The sequence below is a fragment of the Anticarsia gemmatalis genome, chromosome 19, assembly GCF_050436995.1.
Source record: "Anticarsia gemmatalis isolate Benzon Research Colony breed Stoneville strain chromosome 19, ilAntGemm2 primary, whole genome shotgun sequence".
In the NCBI taxonomy this organism is placed as follows: domain Eukaryota; kingdom Metazoa; phylum Arthropoda; class Insecta; order Lepidoptera; family Erebidae; genus Anticarsia; species Anticarsia gemmatalis.
This window is the reverse complement of record NC_134763.1, coordinates 3,225,713-3,249,633: the sequence shown is the minus strand read 5'-3', so window position 1 is coordinate 3,249,633 and position 23,921 is coordinate 3,225,713. Positions and strand designations below refer to the sequence as shown.

Genomic DNA, 23,921 nt, shown 5'->3' with positions numbered 1-23,921 from the left:
TTATTTTATAATTTAAAAAATTGTAGTTACTTGTGAATATTCATACGTGGAGCGTTGTTCGGAAATGGGAAGTGACGTCACATTAGGGCGTGACATTACCTAATTGAGATTGTTAGCGTCTGTGTAGACTTAACCTTGAAATATTACGGGATGACTGACCATTACTCATGACTGCCATAAAAACTGACATGTACTATAAGTGACACATTTTTTTGCAAGAATTTGTTGTCTTCATTATGCTATTCAATAGACACAAAGATCTTGCGATCTATAAAAAGATGTGTACGATACACAGTGTATGGTAATTCAATGTAGTTTCGTTTGTAGTTTGTAAAATATCTTCAGGTGGCGACAGGGGTATTCCATTCTTTGGCCGGAAACGGCTTAACGTATTTGTTATATTGTAATCACACACACACCACATTAAAACAGGAAAACGTTTGTCGAGAACTGATACACAGAAGGATAATCCAATTCGCTTGTACAACATTCACAATGTTGTATCAAAATATAAGTATGTATAGCTAATTCATATATCGATTATGCAGACTACTGAAAAAGTTTTTGTTCGAGATAATTGACCAATAGTGTAGCATAGTAACTAATAATCCTACTGAAATAATGATTACGAAAGTTTGTTTGAATGGAAAATTATTTCATACAAAAAACTACTGAATGGCTTTTGATGAAATTTGGACGGTATATAAGGCCGATTAGCCACACACATAAGATACCTTATACCTGTAACCCTGGGAAATATTTCTACGGTAGCAAAATCGCGTGCACTAACTATAATAACATAATTTAGAAAAATGCTTATCGTTAATTTAAACAACGGATAAAATAAAAAGTACGTTAATTAACACTTTTTATGGTGTTACAAAATTAATTTTTCTAATTGGTTTTCGAGGAAGCGATTTAATGAGTCTCCTATGTGACAGGAAGAAAGGTAACGTAATATAAACGGCCTGTAAGCAGCTGGTCACGTTCCCACGTCCATCCTCGGCCGTAGACGATTTGATTGAAATTACTCCAATTATTACAATGTCGCCGTTTATTAATAAACGCTACTGGTATTTGTTATACGTAGTGTTTTTTACGGCTATATGTTGTGCTTTGAGTATTAAAGTCTAAGTAAAAAAATTTACAAGTTTTATAAATTGTTTTACATTTTAACAATTACTTGCATTTATTTGAAATTTTACAAAGTCTTAGGCCATCTACATGTACATATTTAGTTCTGTATTTCGACATAGCAATAGTGGACCACATATTAATTAGGAATCAAGTTAAAGTTATTATTTAGGATTAAAATACTTATTAATTTGTATTTACGTATATCTAGTCTACCTGACTATTCTGATAGCCAACAAAATGGCTATTATAGCAGAAAGAGTATGAGTAACAGTAGCCTGATTGTCCACGGAGATGCTAATCAGTATCATCACCACGTGTTTCCTCAACACAGCAGACACAAGTATTTCTCTACTAGACAGGCCGTCGACGAGTGACATTAGATACGTGCACCTTTGCCAACTTTTCAACAACTATATCACTGACAGCTATGACTAGCTTGTTAAATTGTTACTAAGGAACTAATACAACTAATATAAAAGCAAGAAAAAGTTTAAAGTTTATTGAGTAATTAACGATACAATTTAAAGTAGTCCCGGTATTTATGTGTAACGATGTTTTTGTGTCACTTTAGCGGTTTAAGCTGCAGTAAGTTAAATTAGAATTATAATTGCACACGGTTCATTTGTCTAACAAGTTTTCATATCTCATGTAATTTGCATAACAACTATTGCTGAAACATGTTGTGTTAAACATTAATGTAGCGAGTATATAATTATATTGATTGTACGAGCTATCACATATAATATTAATTATTCATTAGCAGGATCTCATGATGGCAGGTTCGCTCAAGTAATAACTATAAGAATTATGAAATGTCCCCCCAAGGCAATGCAGCCTGTTTTGCTTATCGATTGATAGTGACAGATTCGCAACGTGTATAAGTAGCCTACAGCAAAGCATATGCAGAAAAGGAAGAAGATAATAAGCTTGCCTTATCAAAAAATAATATAATTTTATAGGGGCATTTACAGAGTGACAGTTACTCGGCAGTCTCATCCTAATGATGTCACCAAAAAAAAACTATTTGAAGTTGTTCATCTTAAGTAATAGCTGAGTGCAGAAAGTTAAAAAAATCAACCGTCTTTTGCAGCTTCAAATACTAACTAGCATGAATAAAGTTCAATGATGTAACTAAATAGTTACTTGAATGATGAAGACTGCAGCATAATATTTCTCAATAAAGAAGCTGTTCTGAACTGTAATCTTCTGTTTATGTTAGTCAATTTGTTTTTACCAGATCGATTCATAAAAAGGAGAACGTGATTGAGTCGACTAGTATGATTAGACGTATCAGTCTGGTGTGAACTGGTAACGAATCGATCGGAGGTGCGTGTGTGTTGTGTGCGTGTGTCGTCCGCGTGCGGTACATACTCACATCCTTATTGAGATAGCTGAGCAGCGACTCTGTCTCGTTGAGTAACGTGACGGTGCACTTGCCGCGGATGTGCGTCGCTGGCAGCGTCTCCACGTGCCGCGACAGGAACAGCTCGCGGTGTTTCGCTTGGTGCCGCTGCTTGGGCGCCAGGCCGTCCGTGCCTGGCAACTCGCTAGATTCCTCCTCCATCGCCGCTGAAACATTATAAAGTGCACATCAGTTATGATCGCCAGAAAATCATTTATAATAGATATTAAAAAAACACGATAGTTTTAAAATTTAATAAGGTTTGTTATACCTTAAGATAAGCATTAGCATTTAAACTAACTGCTAGAACTGGATTCTAAAGGAAGTGCTGCGGAGACTGCAGTTGCAATCATTTTTATGTTTTGACGAGATATGATACCCCATAAGCATTTATAGTATCATCAAGCTATATTCATAGGCAACGAATAACAAGAGAGCCGCGGCCCATGCCTAGACGTGTACAGAGCGGTCCAGCGGCCCGCTCGTATGATTTGCGTAAGCACGGAAACACGGTTGCCTTGTGCAGACTGCTGTACTTCAGTCATCGAGTGAGAGGACCTTTTGTGCAGACAATACTAATAATCCCTATAAAATAAGTGATTCAGTAATCATATAAACATAACGTTTTATCGTGATAGATATTATGAATGGTTTATAGGTCGTAAAGTTTATACGAGTTTCCCATTCACGTATTATAGTCAGTAAGGGCTCGGAATTTCGAGCGTGTTGGTCGTGGTCGCGAGCTGTGGGAGCTCGCAGCAGCCGCCCGCCACGGGCAGGTGCGTTGCGAAACGTGCCCACGTCAACTTATGATTTTTATGCGCCGATGTACCGACCGCCATTACGACACGCGTCGTACGCGTATCACACAACATGTCGGCCATTCCGTTTTATTTATACTAAATAACGCGAATTGTTTATTGTTATATCGCGATAAATATCATTCGTTTGCCCATCTCAAAGACCTTGAGTATCAGAAAGAATTTCTTTACACACACCTGTCTTAGTGCAGCAATAAAACTACATTTTTATTTTCACTTGTTACTTGAGAAAGCTATCAACTGTTAAACTTAAATTGCTGCTGACCTTTAAATATTTAAAATGATTCAACGTATAAACGAGCAAGTCATTATGTTTTACATAATGGTAAACGGGAAGCCAAAAGCTTGATCTCGATATTCTTTTAAAAATAGAGCCATACCCATCCGTATTTTCCTTATTTGCGACCAGTTCCGTTTTTGCTATTAAAACTCAATCAAACAAAGAAATAGTCGTTACGTTGTAATTCCATAACATTTTAAAGTGAAACGGGGCGTTGTCAAAAGGTAAACACAAGGGACAGCCGTCCCCGTGGGCAGACAAAAGCGCGACCCCTGCGGCCCAAAGTCACCCGGTTTGGTGACGCGTCACGTGCTAAGATTTCAACAATACTAAACATGTACGATATCCTAGTTTTAATACACATACTGCTACCAGTTTTACAAAAAGCCAAATAAATTAGGTCAATATAAATAGAGGTTTTGTTGTTACCAGCTAAGACGGGTACGTAGCGTCGCGTCCAATATATAGGGGCGGGGTAATGTGGGGTGGGTCTATATCGGCTACTTATTATTACCACGCAGACACCTCACTAATCACACTAGTAATAATAAAAGCTGTGTTTGGTGAGATTTTGGAGCCAAATGGGGTGTACTTTACGCGACAGATGCTATACAGTTTAAAAGCATAATAGACTCATGACAGCGTTAGGAGAAGTAGAATGATTGTAAAAACAACTCAGCAATCAAGTCTTCTGATAACGCAATACAGCGTAAACTCATTATGGGTATTAATAAGATAAATGAAGGAAATAACACAAAGGGACCTACAGTAAAACAAGCAGGCGAATTTAATTTTGTCGCCAATGCGAGATGAGTGGCGGTGTGAGGCAAAAAGTAGAAACGCGATTGTTTCGCTCTCCAAGACTAAGAGCAGAATAATAGTGAAGCGTCCCTTGTTGTTGATAAAGGCATCGATATGCTTGCTACGTTTTTTGTGTTTTATGCGTTTTTGTTTTACTGAATTAAACTTAAAATGTTGAAAACCGCAAAAACCTGCAGCCGTTTTTTTAAATCTGTTTCAAAGATTAAGCTGATAAAGGTATACCGGCGGGGAACACATTTCGATGTAGAATTATTGAGATCATTAAAGTTAATACAATAAAAATGATAGAGCAGAGATATGAATTTAAGCTAATTCATCGATACGATACAGAGTGTTGCCGACACAGATAGGCATCACTAGCGCGTCGCGGCGGCGAGGGCCCGCCATTTACCGCGACGCCCCGGCCCCGGGGCGGCCGCCGAATTGCGGGGGATTTACTTTATGATAATTATTTCGATTGCGATCGTGAGGAAAGGAGCCAGGGCGCACTCGAAGCGATCTCGAGACGACCGATGCGAGAAGCCCGTAAAAATCACAGCTTAACACCGAACCACTTTTTACCGCCAACGAGTAATTTGCACCGTGATTGGTTGAAATTAGAAAGCAATCTAGAGATTCCAATTAAGAGGCTCTTAGAGGGATGTTTCGATTGAATATAAGGCTCCTTTATTATCTGAACTTCTGAACGAACCATGAGTGTTATACTGATACATCACATTAAAAATGATGTAGATGAATGCCAACTTGTACATTTTTCAAGCTACTTAAATCCATGTAATGGATTTAGACCCTAGAGGCTAGAGTAGAGCAAAGGAATGATTCCATGATGACGAATATAAATAAAATCAGAACAAGGATTAGTGTTAGCATGCACTTTACTAGTAACTTGTGGTGTACAAGATGCTTAGTTATGCATTTTGTCATAATATTCCTAGAACTAAATGGAATGCGGAATGACGACAGACAACATGCGAGTCGCATGAATACAAAACAGTTATGATAGTCGTACACATCAGAGTAACAGTAACGTTTTTAGTAACTCTAAATAAATCGTACCATTCTTCATCACTAACTAGCAACAAATGAAACAGCAACTAAACATTTCCAAAAAAAAATCCTTTTGCGGCGCTTTGTTTGTGTACATTTTGTAAGTAGCCTTTGTTCTTTACCAATCTATCACCTTGTTTAATTTTATCTCAATTGGTTAAGTAGTTTTACAGTAAAATGGCAGCAGAAGAACATCATTACTTCCACATTATAATTATATGCAGCAATAGTATAGTATAATAGTAGTTTTGATGATGAATTCTAAAGCTCAAGACATAATAATAATTGTGTGAAATACATCATACGGATAATATCTAAACTAACCACGAACACCATAACAAAAAATTAAACCATATAATATATGAGTGACACAAAGTTTGAATCATATTGCTGAATTCAAAAATAATCATCTGCAAACTCATCGCATTTTATGGATCTTAAAAAGCAACTCTTAGAAAAAATCATTAACAGTTGTAAGTATCTCCAGCATTCCGTTTCCTATATAGGTATGAAGTATGAATTCAATTCAGTGTTGCTTCAAAAGGGCACAATGTTATAATATATTGATACAGCCTGTGCGACAACATATCCATATTTTATCTACCGGTGGCATGGACCGCACGGTGAAAAACTATTCGTTGGTTACACACTCCCTGAGTGACACTTTGACAAAGAGTGCTCCCGAAAAGTCCAGTTTTGGATGTCTAGCATATAAATATGTACAAGATATTTCGAACCTCGGTATGCATATCACACAGTGAAAAAACTTTGTTAAGTGTTGTAGTATAGTCGCTCAATGACAGAGCCTATGATTTCTTCTATTTCTTATCCAATCTTGGTAGAACAATGTTTTCTTAAGTAAAATATTGAGGACTGAAACGTGGTTGAGGTTCTTTAGATGAAGTCTACGAAGTTCAAGTGAAAAAAGCAACTTTACTTTCTAACGATAGAACATTCTTGCAAGTATCCAACGTAGGCAAGATTTATAGCGTTGTTGCTTTTACGAGCTTTTTACCGTCGTTTATGATTTCAGTAGTTTATGCATACAGAATAATATTACACATTATGTAGTCAAAGGCTGCAGTGGACCGCTTTGTTTGATAGAGTGGACAGGAGCTGTTTGGCAATTTAATAACATGGGATTATGGATCTACACGCGTCACTACGCAACTAATTAAAGCGTAGGCAAAGAGAAAATGGCAATCTGTGGAGTCCTCCCCCCGCTAGTGGGGGGGTGTCGGTTACGTGTGCCCCCTTGGGGTGGTCGGGTGTATGGTTTTTCTGCTCGGGCATCCTTTGCTTACTTATTGATCCAGTCAAATGTGTGGAGGTGGCGCGGTGGGTGGCGCGCCCGGCCCCGCGCCCCCCCGAAGGGGGTACGTCCAAATAAATCTGCCCGCCCGCGAAACACCGCAGTGACAACAGCGGCGGCCGGTAAGATGCGGTCGCACTGTCTCCATTCCAACCATATCAAAGGCTTACACCAATCTATGGTATACGTTCGACAGATAACAATTGTTTAGTAACAGACAGTTATAAAAAATGCCAAATGCTATTAATTGAAATGATTTCCATCGGAAGGTGGCGGGCGCGACCTTAGAAACAGGCATGCGCGCGACCGCTGAACATACCTAGAAAACACGACGCCTCTGCTCTCTTCATAGAGGGTCAATGACGTTTCGTTTCCAAACAACAGATATTATACATCAAAATTAAGCTACCCCCAGTATAAGTACATTTATCTATGAGGAGCAATTTATCTTCAATGGCCGTCGTATCATTGCTCTAGGTTGCGTAGCTCTTGGATCGATATATAGATACTTAACCCTAAAAAATAAGTCTTGATTTGATTCTCAACTGAAATCAGTTAAGTGAATAAGTTTTACGAAGTTTTCGTTTCATTTTCTAAGTAGACGCCTAACAAAACTGTAAAAATAATTAGTATTTTTCTAACTTGCTTATTCTAATCTCTTAAAAACTAATGGTTGATGTCGTTGATGGTATCAATCGTATAACCTTTTAGACTCATATGTCGGCATTTATAGAAACAATCGATAAAACTTGACAGTGTGTTTCAGTTTCTTATAAAATCCTTGTGTTTAAGCTCCAGTAGGTTTACCGATAGCTACAGCAAGAAACGCGACTTTAGTTCTCATTTTCAATAATCAATGGCATCGAAGTTGCAGACATTAAGAAAGTACTTTACTTTATTGATTGAGTATTTACGATACAGTGAGACTAAGCACATAACTGTACGAAGAACTGCTAATGAAACGATAACAAGCCGATGATGTGACATTATCTTTGTAGGGCACAGGATGAGATTGTTGTGTCACATGTTAGGTATGCAGTTCATTCCATTAGTGATCTGTCTACTATACGCGAATTACAACCACTTAGAAAACATAAAGAAACAAGTTTTTTTGCGCTTTACAAATATGCAGTTATCACATAAACGTAGAACGCCAGAAACGCCAGAGATAGAGCAGATGAAAACATGAGACATCATGATGAATTCCTTGTCAACTCTTTATTAACAGTCTTGATGGTAAAAGACTATCAAGAAGTCTATTTCATAAAAAAATAAACCATTATCGTTTATGGCAGCAACTTTTAGAAGCACGAGTGTGCAGGAAGCAGTAAAGGTACATGCATAGATATGGAATAAATTCTGCAACTTAGTGCTTTAATTCCTTTTAAAAAAGTTTGCTTTCACGTAGTCAACAGGAGTGTGCGCGCTTCTTATCGTCCAGGTTAAACAATAATTAATAATAATAATATTGATGAGGATGTACAGCGTCACCAAGACACGACACCTATAACGGATAAGCCGTGGACAGAAGCAAAACACACGACACGTTACGAGAGTTACGTCGGCAACCAGCTAAGAAAAGAATATTTAACCACAGTCACTGATAACTAAGAAAAGTGGAAGAGAAGAGATGTGTTATGTGGCGATTTGAAGACATTTAATGTTTCGGAATTCAATAGTATAACGATGTGGAAAAAACACAGACACCAATCCTACCATTATAGGTGGTCACTAGTCGAGAGAAGAGAGAACGAAAACTTGAGTCTAGTCGAGTCAAGATTTGCAGTCTTGGATATGGATAGGTTAGTTCCTTTATGAATAAAGCTGAATGATCAGCATATATGACACAACGTTCATGACTACACATAAAACGTGTTTAGTAATTAATTCACATAAATTACTACAAAAGACACGACTCTTGGAACCAACTAAGTTTTGGCCATGCGAAAGTGAGCAAACTAGGTCGTCGACCCCGTGTTTTGGTATAGGACAGTGAAAGGATATTACAGCGAAATGGGATAGTAACGATGACTTGAGGAGGTCAGTCATTAGATGACAAACAAATATTCTCAAACCCGTAATCTATTCGTGAGGCAGCAGTGTTTTATGCAGTTATGTCATGGAAGTACTATAAAATTTAATCAAAGTAGGTTTCTAAGACGCAATTAGCACAATATTCTGCATACCATTTCAAGTTACAAGTTCACCCCCCTTTCAAGATCTGTACTGTAGGATCATAATATGCGGATTCCGTCATGTGTTCATTCGTCAGTCCAAAATCGGCATGGCATAATAATAATACACCAGACGCAAAGTTAACTTTACCGGTATGCTATAAAACCAGTTTAACAAAGCAACCACTAGTTACTACAAACGCGAGTGAGACGGTATATTTGAATATGTTCCACCAGTTATAAATTAAGAATAGATAAATACCGTTATATGAGACCGTCACCAGTGTCTGTGTAATGAGTGTATCGCTGAATTCTAAACGTAAAAACTTTGCGAGGCAAATAGTGTCCACATCGGTAAAGCATTCGAAATGTTGCCGACGAATATTGCATAAAAATATTTGTTCTCCTAACTGTTGGACATGCGTTGATTCGAGAATATTGTGATTTATTTAAATGAAGCACGACCATGTCCGATTCATGTTTATATTAAGGTACATATGTATATATACACTTTGAAATGTTACATAGGTCCTACGGAAAAGTAGAAAAATTAAGGAGATGCTGATACTCTATTAGGCTTCTTCTCTTGATTTTAAATGGAGGGAGCCGTGAAAGGGTAAATTCTCCAACCGATTTTGCTAGGTTAATTACTGGTGTATATCTGGAACACATACGTAATATTCGGCAAAACTTAGAGACAATATGGCTAAAGTTTGTGAATGAGCAATGCCACACAGTAACTAGGGTGTAAATACTTTAATAAAGTACTCTTCTATTACAACAAAACTACACAGACCTAAGTGAGAGAGTCTCTTACTAAATGAAAGGGAAGCTGGAATCCCGTATACTGTACCTATGCTATAATTTTACAGTAGATCCTTTAATAAAAAGGTCCCACATTGGACTGGTGGACACCGAATTTCCGGAAACCCGGAAGACCAAGGTGAAGGCAGGTGACGAACTCTTATTAATTATCATTTTTAAGGGTTAACTTATTTTCGGAGTACCTAAATTAATGAGAAATAAAACGATGAAAATAGTTATATTATAACGTAGATAAAAGTATGTAAAAGTTTTGATTATAATACAGCTCCAGATCAAATAGTATATAACATACCACATTCAATGTCGAAGCGGTAGGACCGAACTCTCAAGCCTCGATCATTCAACAAAAGTGAAGTTGTAAAACGTACTTGAGCAGTGGACGACCAAGTGAATTATGGATAAGAAAGAGTGTGTAACACGTAGCTCTTTTTACCTGAAGCAGAGCCAAAATAAAGAAAAAGTACGTAAACCAAGCCAAACTGCTGGACCGCTTTGAATAAATGGGGTCTCTAACGCGAACCCATTTATACAACAAAAGGTTTCGAAAAGTACGTTATAGCTAAGAAATATTCAATATTTAAGCCAAATCCTTTAGCTAGATTATTAGTGAGATATTAGACTTACTCAGATACAGTTTTCTCAATAATGTGTCCACTGTATAATCCATATTACTTTAAGTTTATTTTCTGCAGACATTATGCACTTGGGTAATATATAAAAAAAATCTATACATACACATACACGAATAATCTCCTGCACTACAAGACGGATTTGAATGAAATTATTCGTTATATGGATATTAAGTCTGGGCAGCATACAGTATACTAAGTTGCATCTTGATTAGACGCGTAGAAGAGCCACAAATATTTATACAAACTAGATTTTGCAAAAGCATACGTGTTTTTTCAATTCATACATGACGGTTGAACGTTCAACACCAAAGTTTGTCTTTTCCTAATCAATATAAACATTTAAAACACTTCAAAGGGTTGAACGGATTTTGATAGGACTTTCATCAGATGATAAAAAATAGGATCGGGATATACGTAGGAATTTTAAAATTGAACGTTGAAATTGCGGACACCAGGCTAGGAAGTATATTATAAACCAAAAAAATATATAAATTTTTATTGCATAAATTTAGGAGACACATTTTTTAGGAGTATTCAGCTAGTAGTCTCTTATTTTTTATCGGTTTGCGAGCTCTGCTAATAAACAGGTAAGTACTTAACGAATTAAGATACCGCGCATTGATTAACCCGTTTTGCGTTGAAATAACCCAAATTTTAAGAAAACTTCGCGTACAAACCAGTTTAAGTTAGACGTCAGCACAAGTGGACTTAAATCTGAATTGCACAACAATGTAAGTACGTTGATCTGCGCCAGCGGCGCGTTGTTGCAACGTCATTTACTCGTAGTAGAATTCGTACTATATGATACGGTAGGAGTAACAAGTTTATAATACATACGAAACGAGATCATAATAACCTTATTTCGATTTATTGTCATGCTCATTGCTTTTTAGCAGAAGATGACATTCCCTTTTCAGGTATAAGAACATTGCATTTTACGGTTCATTTTTTAGCCTCCATTTTATGAAAGAATAATGGTCTGTTATATGGTGAGATCAACGATACGAGTCCTGTAACATCGCGTCGATTGACAATGGTGGATGACTGAATGACGCTTGTCGCGGTCGGCGCGGCGTCACACGCCGCCGAGTGGTAATGTGGTAAGAGTGTAATGAGAGGGTCGGTTGGTCCTGTGTGGCGCCGCGCGATGTAGCGCGCGGCCGGCCGGTGCGGGGCGGGAGGGCGCGCGGAAGGAATGCGTCGTTTTCGCATCGGGAGAAACGAATGCGTTTAAGCGTCGCGGGTATACAATGGCGGCGTGACGAGATCCGGTTCGCGGGCCGCGCGGGGGCAGGGGACGGGGGCTCTAATCGATAGCCGGCGAGCGACGGCCGGGCGACTGCGGCGCATAGGTGACAGCTCGGGCCCAATCAAATTACCGGCCGTGGAGGAGAACTGCAGTGCCACGCACGCCGGAGAAACACACGCCACCGCCGCCACCGCCCGCGCCGACCCCGCGTTCCGTCGCCGAAACTGCGCCGACGAGCTCCTATTGTCCGATACACCACCTCACATACGTTCGCCTATGCAACACATTGACGGATAGTCGTCACTTATCACACCGCCCGATACGCGAGAGCCACCCCTTAACACCCCCACACCCCCTTTGTACGGCTGCAATTTGTGCACCACCTAGGTAAAATATCAATGTGTGAGTTAAGGTTCAATCGAAATGATAGCGGTCTACACCGAGATAGAGATTGATAATATTATCTCACCAAATGTTTTTAACTAGGTATATGAAAACCAGATATAGCATACTTCCAGTATAAAGGTAATTAGTAAGTTAAATAAAAGTTGATTCATCAACATCCGTCACTCAGCGTAACTCAACTGCAGCAAGTACTATACTTAAATACAATAAGGTATGAGGAAGGTCTTCGAACAAAGCACGTGGTTCCTGGTACGATGTAAACAGTTGATAAAAACAAAGAATAAAATTCTGTAATACGGTAACAAAAATATGGACGAGTCGCTTTCTAGGTCGAGAGGTTCTGTCCGACGCTAAGAGGGTCAAGTTCCTCAACAATGTCACATAGCACAACTACAAATATTGTTTGCAGGAGTACTCTTGTGATTATTTAACGATGGAGTAAAATGCAAGTGCAAATGAACACCACAAACGTTGATATTGTTAAAGCATGCGCCAATTCACTGAGTTCCTGCATCAAATACATCAACGGATATAGCGTAAACGACACATCTACGAGTTCCACGGCTGAGGATTGGTGTACGCGCATCTAATTATAGGTTATTCCACCCGCGTACCACACAACAGATCCACGTTGTACCATTAACGACCTGTGCACGAATGTCTACCCTCTACCTACACATAAGCACGGCTTCATACACCACATACGCGGTCAGTGAGTACAGAGAAATGTGATGTAACCCGTCACGCACACTGAACTCTGTTCGGCCGCAGCGCTGAACTACACTCCAAAGATATAAAAGGGCAGTAAAGAAAATAGTTAGCGACGTCGCACCGTAAAAATGAAACTTGACATTGAAAAAGAAATTAAATCAAAAGGTTGCATAAAAAAGGTAACGACGCCGTAAAGTTTCCACAAATCGATAGTCCCGGTGTTGTAGCCGACGAAGCTTATTCCGATGAAGACTGAAATAAATGTCGCTTTTATAGGTAGGTAATGAAGTGGCCACCGCAATTAAATCGATGACATCATAGCCTCGATGCGTGGCGTGATGGGAAATAAAAGCACAATTCAATCAACGGGACGGCGACACGATGGCCCAATGTATGTATGGAAGCGTATAATATGTCTAATAAACAACAATAACTTTATCATTTCAAGCCCTAAACACAATTTATATTTAAATTTAGTGTTCTCACACACGCACTGGATAAATCTGTATATGAATCCTACAAAGCCTTTATGATTGCTTATCTATCATGCGAAATGGCTAAACGGAATTAGATGAAATGGCACATAGTTAACCTCTATGATACAATTTAAAAGCCCGGCAAATGAATTCATGAGCAAGTGATGAATTAAAAACGTTATTAAACAAAACTAATGTCACAAAGTTAATTTCCGGTGTATTAGGAGACCAATCACTTGTTGCCCATAAACTAGTAGTATCTCTAAGTCATAACGCAGAAAGTTCCAACGCAACAGTCTTGGCAAATATGTGATTTGAACTACTGACTGGTCAACGAAAAACATCCCAGAATAAAATAATGCAAATTACGGGAAACGTCAAAACGTTGTTCTGTAAGTCATACTAGCTATATTAACAAAATACTATCGTAGTATAAATGCAGGCGACAATAATTCTAATAGTTTATTTCTCCTTGACCTTGGCACTGGAGCCAGATTGTCGCTGCTGGAAACACAAGTTTTGACTCACCTAGCGCAGGGTCGAGGACTGCTTGTGCCGCTTGCTCCTCGCCGACCGGCGTCTTAAGGCATATTTTCTTGAGTTTCATTGCGACTGGTGAGTCTTCTGACTGGGCCACTGCAACACAAACACTCCGTTAATATAACGTTATTGAAATCAAGATTTTGCTATTAGCTTAATTCCCATTTTACGTATAGGTATACGCTTTTTAACTTTCTGTGGCTGAATAATAGCAACAAATTGTTATGCCTACTATCGTTCAAATATATTTTTATATTCATTATAATTTCGGTATTGCTAAGATTGATTCTGCTTAATTATCCTAGTGCACTATCTATGCTGGTGAAGTAATTTAAATCAAAATACATCCAATGAATATCGATTACACCACAATTAAACTTCACGTTTCTAATTTTATTTGGCATTTTTCACATTCACCTTGACTTCGTTTTTCCTACACAAAGAAAACGAACTAGTACAGATATTGTCATAAAGTATACAGAGAAACGCTAATTAATTATTATGAGTGTTTCTACATAAACTTAATTACAATCGCTGTAGGTACTATCAATTACATCATTAGTACATTATATCAAGTGCAAACAGCATCATTGGTAGTAACTCGTTACTCAGTTCTAGACATTAGATGTTGGCCTTTCAATAGTAGAACGTAATTAGTTAATAATTTGCATTAGCTGTTTATGAACGTTTTATGTGTATTATTCTTTCCTACGATAAGAGGCAAGCAAATAACTAAATATCGCATGAGGAAAAACACACAAGATAACCTATAATGAGTTCGGCCTAGTGTATGGTCGTCTATAAGCGAAGTAATTGCAAATTAAGAAAAGGTCTATAAGACTATTATAATGAGTATTCCAAATAGACCACTTTACACTGGGATGATCACTTCACAAGATTAAGGGAGACCAGAATACATATTAGTACACTCATCTGAAGGGTCAATCATTCCTTAATCAAGACCCTTGAACCTGTCGCCGCTGTAGTTAGTAACAACATGGGTACAGATCGTTTCAGTTAATGCTTTGTAGAAGATAAAAGATAATAAAACGCGGTAACAAGGCTAGTGCGGTGGTAAATGCAAAAATAAAAATGGGTGATGAGTGAGTTCATTACCCCTGCTAATGTAATAAACATTAGCAGGGGTAATGAACTATTTTTTGGAAACTCCTGCTGTTTATTTAATAGTTGGATAGTAGAAGCAACAGGCTTGGTTTCCACAAATACCCCAGTAACCCTTTCCCCACAGTTGACACACAACCTGTGGGGATGACGGGCAGCTGATGCACTTCGTGTTTATATATTCCACTGGCAGCCCCCGCGATTGTAAACCGGTCAACGTTTCATATGTTTTGACTGGGGTAGCCGTCATAATAACAAATATTTTATTGATATACAGTGAATGGGATACGGTAGATAAAACAGTTTAAGTAATTTTTTTATGTAACCAGGATAGGTGGGTTTCATTCGACTCCTAATGGATATGTGTATCAATCACATTGATTCGGTATAAAGAACAAGTTTAAGGTTTAAAAATCTTATATTGATACTTATTTTCAAATGTTTGGAGGAATAACTAAAGTATAAAAGGGATAATGGTCAATTAACAGCGCGTATACTACGTAGGTAGGTAGTTAGATTGTGCCAGTGTGCCAGGAGTCGTCTGCGACCTTGACGGGCTGAGCGTCGGCCACCGGAGACCGGGACGCCTCGGTCGTCGGGGGCGCGACTCGAGATCCCGGGGAAAGGTACGCGTACACCGATAACTACGTTTATATCGCCGCGACCTACACCAACCTCCAGGCCATCGTAATATTTATGACGTAGATTGTGATGCAATACCACGTATATTGGTTTTTGTTAAAATGATATGCAGTTTAAGTGATTTTATGAATCGTGGTGTGTAGAAGAACCGACTTTACTTTTATAGAACGAGGAAACTCCTAACATACTAACAGACACTAATTTTATGTACCAGCCGTAGGTTAGGTTACCACATTGGTGTACTTACATGTCTTGTGTCTTTTATACTGTAATAGTATTTATTGTATTGATTATGTCTGTACCAAAATGTATAATCTACACTTTCAATTTGAAAATGAGGGCTACGTTTCTAAATGCTTTATATCAGTCTCTATATTCTGTACATCTAAACCGTCACCGTATAGTACATTTGGTATTCAACAGACCAGTTTTGAACCGTTGTTACGACTGCTGAGATACCGCGGGAAAAAAACGTTGCGCTCGTGGCACGTGGTGTTGGGCAGTGTACGCGTCACACACGTCGTGCGGTGCGATGTCGCTAGTGTGTCGCGGTGGTTACGGCACGGGCAGGTGCAAGCGAGGCTGCACGCTGCGCCGCGCGGAGGCTGCGGCCACCCTCGCCACCCCGCGTCACCCTCAAGCCCCCCCTCCCCGTAACCCTCCCGCGCACGCCATCTTAACAAATCGATAGGATATGACTGTTCTCCACTTCGCGGGTGCGACTTTTGGGCGCGGACTGAATGACCCCTCTTGATTGCGTAACGCAAAGCGCGTGAACAATAGAATTGAGCGAGATTTTGCTACCAAAATGTTGCGACGGATAAAATGAACACGGAGAGGTAGTAAAATCCAAAGTAGGTATCATAATCGTACAAACAAACCGGAGGGCTTTTCGCCTGAACAAATGTTTGTTTAGCACCTTCCGAACAGGATTTCTTATAAATAAACTGTACGATATGGCCATTTAAACGTTATTATTTTATATACTCAATAAGTTCCAAGGTGGTTACCGACGCGCCGTATATGGAAAAACATGTAATCCGACTTTAGTTGACCGACGAGTAAACGTTAATAATTAACCATTAAGAGCTAGCAATTAATACAGAAAATTATTACGAAGCGGGCAATACGAGGCTGCTATTACTTAATTTTTTATAGAATTCAAGGATCACTTTTGCAGTATTCACTGTTTAAAGAAATGCCGTCCATGGCTCTATATCGATATATATTTGTCTTCTTTAATTTTAAAACGGTTTACGAAGAAAAAATCAGAACATATTAGATCCCATCAGGTTATCACGTGAACAGAAACTACATTTTGTGCGCGCTACTAGTCAGAAAGTCTTACAATCCCGACTAGTGTTGGACAAGTTTCGGCCACTGCACCGCAACCAACAGCAGTTGCATCGTTGGGGTCACGATCACTGTGAGTCCGGAGAGAAGTAGAAAGCAGTCTTAATAAATTCTAAGGATAACGGTTTACATCAAGAAATTTAAAACAATTATACTTGAGTTCAGTATTCTTGACGTTACGACATAAAAATACTACAATGTCATATGCCCGAAAAAGAAATTCAAATTAAACCATGCGATTAGAAACAGCTTTTATCAGTTAGGAGCACATAATTAAGAAATCGTCGTTAGTTTTGGGTTTAGCACAGTACGCTTACGATTCCTCCATTCTACTAAAATGGAAATTGGTGGCGCCTTTTTCATCAGCAAACAGAATTAATTCAATGAGAAGGTAATCCCAACCGTCCTATAACCCAAGCGGGAATGGGAGTAAACCGCGGGCCGCTCCCGCCATCTCTACTTAAATATTCACGCCCTCTAATGACACGATGTCGGCTCACTTTAACAAGGTTCTAGGTGGCCAACTTGACGCGCACACTTGGAACTCTACCAAGCTAAGCAACAGAACAAAGAAGTTAAGATAATCATCTGCCAAAAGCGATCCAGCTTCAAATGAAACAAGAATTTCGCTTCTGTGAACGGATTGCAGATTGGATAGACGCGGATAAGTCACTGGCATTCAATTTATACAGCTTAAATGGATATTTCAATAAAAGATCATTGTTAAGTTCGATGCACTTTAGCAATACATGTTTTCTAAGCCCTTCTCCGTAAAATACTCTGTTTGAAGTAAATCTGACACTAAAGTCACAACTCAAGTTTCATAACTATTGATTGCAATGCATAATGTTTAAAGAAGTTACTCTATTCAATAGAGTCATAGTAGAGAATAGCCAATAGAGTCTATTGGCACCCTCACATCATGAACTGCGCTCCGATGGTAAGTTTGCACCAATAGACTGCAAAGTGTTTAACTATATATTTTTATAATAGACCCAGGAAGTTTCCTGAACGTCACAAAAAATATTTAAACATTATGGGCAAAATGTTTAAAATCAAAGAACTTGCAACGAATCGAATAACTAACCCTTAATAGCACATCGTAAACAGAAGCAGTGTTTTACATTTCGTTAGTTTATAGAATGTATAGCAAGAATAACAATTGCACAGGATCAAGTAAGTTAAAGCATGTAACTTTAAAACCATCTCGTGACTCTCGCGAGACGGTAGGGTCACAAAAAAGTTAAATGACTTTCAAAGCTGCATGTCACTTAATCTGTACAGCATCGCCTTGCAGGATAAAGTCTGCGGGATTACTCATTGGAATAATACGGATACAGTTATGAGAACGAACCGAGTAAATTGTTCTAATGATAATACATATTCATTGTACCGTCGACTTCTCAGACATAACGGTTTCCGTCTCGGTGACCTACGAGTGTCAAGCGTTAAACACAATTATTAAAAGTACACAAGTATGACACCGCAGAGTGAGAAGATGGCACCAATATTTGTGTCTACTTAATGAACGGTTTTGACATTTGACGTTATCATAATTTCAATAGTGAAAAACATCATACAATTGTTAAACATCAAAATAATTTGACTGAATTTGACCATGTCACCGTATTCATTGCATTTCAACTCTTTAGCCAAACCAGATAAAGACAAAAAAAAAGAAAATGGAAAATAAGCAATTAAGAAATGTTGGAAAAAGAGGCTATAATATGGCCAAAGGATAGGAATCAGACACCAAGATTTATTAAAACTACAAACTGACCCTAAACCATTGAATAAATAAAAATGCATTTTCGAAATGCTTTAGTTTTTTTTTTCTGAAAGTACCAAAGGCGTTTTATATGCATGGATCTGGTCGGCTCTAAGGCGACATCTTTTTCTTGTGTAACAAAAGAGCAAATACTTAAGGTCGGTCAATAATTTCGCTACTATAATGACCCCGATTCTATTGCACGACTGCAATAAGAATTTTAATAAACCGTATAATGCGTTCACTACTAATAAATGAAATAATAAGGTTTGCACAAAAAAAATGGCAAGGAGACGACAGATGCTATACAAATTTCAAATTGATCTTTAAGGATTCTTGTAATCAGTTGGAGAAAGTTGGAATTTCTGGTAGTGGACTATTTTCATTATATCATACACACATTGCATGACACATTCTTAGGTACTTATACACAATACATACATGATTTTAACCGGTATTGCAAGCAATGAATTGATGACTCTTCAGATTATGTTTTTAGTAATCGCGAGGGAAAGTCAAACTTCCCTCGTGATTACTTTCCCTTATGGTTTAAATACAAAATACGAACAAATCTCTATGATTCGAGTTTGACATCCACTCAATATATGGAGCGGTTAACGGCGGGTGGCACCTGCAGAGCCTCAACTACATGACCTTGGCGCTAATACGCAATACCTACTTGAACGGTCACCGTTCGGTATAATAATACAAGTGAATAATTAAATAGAAGATAATAATGTGATGTGGCAAAAAACTATACGGACGATTTGGCCTGGCGATACGTTTGGAGCAAAGTGTTTGTTCTTGATAAACAGTCACAAGTTTGTTGTATTATATTAAGTAATATCAGTAAGTACATGTGTGTGACGATTACATCAACATTTTGTTATCAGTTAATAAAGAAATCTTCGTGGTTGTGACACGGTCGCGAAAAGTGGAATATACGGTGGTAGATATGGGCTCGAGTTATTCTGTATCAGCATAAATCGTTGAACGATACGTGCGTTCACCATTAGGCAGTGTTGCAGTAACGATGTCACCGCACTACGTATGTATGCTCGCAGTCAGCCAGCAGAGCGATGGAACGGATACTCGCTTCACCTGCTCGCTTCCGCCCGATAATTACAAGAAACGCACAACTAACTAAACATTATTATACGTTATTGTTTTCTCTACTGGTGTTTCTCAGCTGTGATTAAGAGATATCAGCAGCATTGACACTATCTAGGAATTTTCTTTAACTCGTGCTATGCCACAAATGTCAAGCGTCTATTTCACCAAGAAGTGTCATTTTCAGACCACATTCTCAGCAGAGTTTTCACATTAAATTTGACAATTGCTTATCCGAAGTTTAAAACTAAGGATTTTTGTGATTAAGGTAACGCGTAGATTAATAATGAACACCAGACATTTCTTATAAAAGCCTCCATAGTTCAGCTGAAGGGGTCAAGAAAGTGACCGTAATTAGTAACCCACATTACTAGACCCAAAAAAGGGCGTAAGATAAGAAAGAGGACTATATTATTATGGTTGTGGTGATTTTCGTGGTTCAACATACCCAAAAAATAGTATTAAAGTTTACGTTTTGTTACGTTACAGTGGCGACGATCACACTTTATGTGGGACGCGGCCTAGCGAATTTATAGGTTTAAGAAAACAATGTCAAGTTGTTTGCCTAAATATGGTAGCCTACTGTCTCAAATATTAGTCCGGTTTCAATGAGTGAGGCGCTAGAGTGTAAGTCTACGGGATGTTGAAACAATGCGACGGTCTTGTACAAGTGCGGATCGGTCGGATGCGCGGGTTCGTCGACCCTGTGGCTCCCCCCTCCCGCACGCCCCACCCCGCGGTCTCACTTTCGATGCGCCCGAGGCCTCCACGAGTCCACGTGCCCGTGCGCAGCCACCGACGCCGTCGCTGATGACGTCACCGCCTCCAGGACCACGCGCAACGGTGCGACTCACCAGAGCATGACGTTGTTTGTGCTTTTCATTAGAACACCCATGGGAACCATGCTAACGATGGACTACTACGCAGTCCTTTCCCTTACTGACATAGTTTGAATCTAAAATATTGTTTTAAACGCATTCTTTGAGTGCAGGTTCGTAGTACTGGCCTATTTAGTAATAGGAAATAATCGTTAATTACTTAAAGTAGTATACTTAGCTAACTTTAGTTACGAAATTATTATGAGTAATATAAAAATGTTTGCATAGTATAATTTAGTGTTATATGATATAAAACATGTTAAAAGTACGGATAACACATGCTTAGAACTCTTAATCCTAATGGCTAGAAGAAAGTGCGAAATATCACGCACTGGTGCAAATATAAAGGCAAACGAACCTGTAAACATAGTTATACGATGCTATTGGTCTCCATATCTAACGGCTTATTGCTTCACAAGAGCCTACATAAATTCAGAAGATATTTCCGTAAATATGTTCTTACTTTCGTCTTCTGATTATGCATCTGTATCGGTATAATAAACATTGCACGCTTCATTAGTGCGATCCGGTGATTGCAAATATTAATCGGTCCGATTCCCAAGATACCAGAAGCATTAGATAGACTGCTATTAAAGTTATGCGTTTTGGTATCACAGATAAACACGGAAAATGTGTTTATGCCTAAACATGTATTAAAATAGGTTTATAATATCCATAATTAATAATTATCTTTGTTTTAATACAAATACGAGTGTAACTAACTGTCTGTCTGTATGTCAATAGCACAGAAACTAGGATGCAATTTGGCAACGCTCTCACTTACATACTGGTTAAGGGTACAAGAAGCTAGTGTAGATTGAGGTTTCTCATAATCTCTATAGACAATATAGCGAATAGCAAATATTATATTAAGTATCTTATCAATAAATGCCCATCAGATATTATGATACTCGAATGATCCTAAGTTAGGTGCGTTAGCAGTACTGAGTTAAACTCTGCCTTTCAAGTCAAGAACATTTTATTGATATTTATAACATCTCGTATATTTATTCAACAAGAAGTTGAGATATTTGTAAAATTTATCGCGACATCAACGCGCCCATTTTGCTATAGTAACGAAAGACCGGCCGGTCATTAAAGCAGAAGATACATTGTGAGAAGGAGCGATGAGCGGAGCGGCTTATAACTTTACTGGTGGTTTCTATGTTACATATAAGAGAATAAAACTAGATTTCAAGACAAAAATATATATTCTTTAGCACTATTTAGGACAACGATTGTTCAAACAGGTAAAGTACGTGTTTGTAGCGTATAAACAACTTTTATAAGACAATGTAGAAAAACAAAATTCTCTTTCTTTGAAGTAAAGTAAGTACATATAATTATCTTCCTATTTACTAAAACATACCCACACCTACTTATTTGGATTATTAAGTGTAGATTGTGAATATATTAGTACATTTTATTATGCACACACTTGGCCACTATAAACAAAGTCCTGCACTATTAGTTTGTGGGAAGAAGAATAAAAATGGCCGCCGTAGCCGAAATAAGCCAGGACATCATCATCATAATCAGTAAGTTCAGAAGTCTGGACTTATACCGAAAGAACTTTCGTAATTTGAAAGAAAGAAAGAAAGAAAGAAAGAAAATAGTATTTATTGAACACACAGAAACCATATCAAAACACAATAATATTAATATTAAATAAACAGCGTCCTGTGTGCCAACAGGGAGGTCACTCAGCATTATGCTGGTTGTGACAAACCACAACACAGCGCTGGTTTTCAGTGACCACCCTAAATGACGCCATTTACGGGAGCAGCAGAAACAGAAAAAAATACCATTGTTTACAAACTTACTTGTATACCCATCACCAACAAAAATACCCACATATTAATTGAAAAAAATACTAATAAATAAATAAACTGAATCATTATAAATATTATGTAGGTAGGTACACAAATTATTGTCGTACATACTTGTAATTATCTCTCTCACACAAGACCCGTCTCGCTCGCCGCCGCCGCGCCGGTCCCATCACGTGAATTACTCACAAACACGCGCCGGCGCGACAGCAGCGCACGAGTCACGCGATATTGAACATAATTTTTTATCCTTCAAAATTGAATTACATAAACATAATAAATTTTGTAAATAAAGGTGAGTGTATATCTCTAAAAGTTTACATTTAACACATACCATAATAATGCAATATAAATAACGTTGAAACAAATTTCGACAGCCTGATTTTAAAAATTTCCGTGGACACAAACAAAGATGCAAAACAAAAATGGCAGCCACACTTCGTCAACAACAAAGATAACAAATCACCGCCACCACTGTATGAGGAGCAGTAAGAAAAACCAGCTTATGCCAAAATTATGATGTGCATGGATCATAAACATAGTGTAAGTAGTAAGCAATTACATATTAGCTTATCTATACTAAGTATTACTACGTGTTATTTGCTGGTTGAGAAGTATTTTTTTCATATTACTTCTAAAACTAAATTTTGATTTTAGGGATCTTACAGGCGGTGGTATATTGTTCCAACAGTGAGTGGCGGCATACCTAAAACATCCCCTGAATGCCACAGTTTTGTGATTTTGTACGGAAAGCGGCCTCGATGACGATCTTGTGGAGTACGAATAGTGATCACGTCGCCAAACCAGCCTGTTATAGAGGTACTCCGGTGTTTTATTACTTAGAACCCCGAATAATAAGGTAGCCAGGTGAAGCTCTCTCCTTGCCTCCATTTTTAATTTATTATATTGATTCAGATAGGGAGTGATGTGGCTCCTTCGGGGTATATTGTAACAGAATCGAGCGCAAGCGTTCTGTACCCGTTGAATCAGTCGGACTGTACGTGACAACAGGCAAGGCCCGTAAACCACATCACAATAATTGAGCTTTGATAGAACAAGGGATTCAACTAGCATTTCTCTCATTGGTATGCTAAGGAATTTCCTGATCCTATACAGAACCTTTAATTTATAGAAACAGCTTTTGACCAGATTGTTTACGTGTCCCTCAAAGCGTAGTTCAGGGTCAAAGAGTAGGCCTAGGTTTCTAGCTGTATCAACTCTTTCAATATTTACCCCCATAATTTTTATTTCCGGTCTACATGATGATAATGAATTTATTTGTTTCTTGCTGCCCATAATCATAAACTTGGATTTCTGTGGATTTAGTGATAGCGAATTTTTATTGCTCCAAGATACAAGTCTTTCCAGATCCAAGTTTATAGCTTG

The 23,921-nt window shown here is 38.3% G+C and overlaps 1 protein-coding gene across 1 annotated transcript in view; it reads right to left on the bottom strand.

Annotated features, from left to right (window-relative positions):
- MTA1-like (metastasis associated 1-like) overlaps positions 1–23,921 on the bottom strand; it is a 50,256-nt gene that overhangs the window by 6,937 nt on the left and 19,398 nt on the right. Inside the window, exons 3-4 of the mRNA XM_076127168.1 lie at positions 13,822–13,929; positions 2,513–2,706 (exon numbers count right to left, since the gene is read on the bottom strand). Of these exons, the coding sequence (XP_075983283.1) occupies positions 2,513–2,706; positions 13,822–13,929 (302 nt within the window). The remainder of the gene's footprint in view (positions 1–2,512; positions 2,707–13,821; positions 13,930–23,921) is intronic.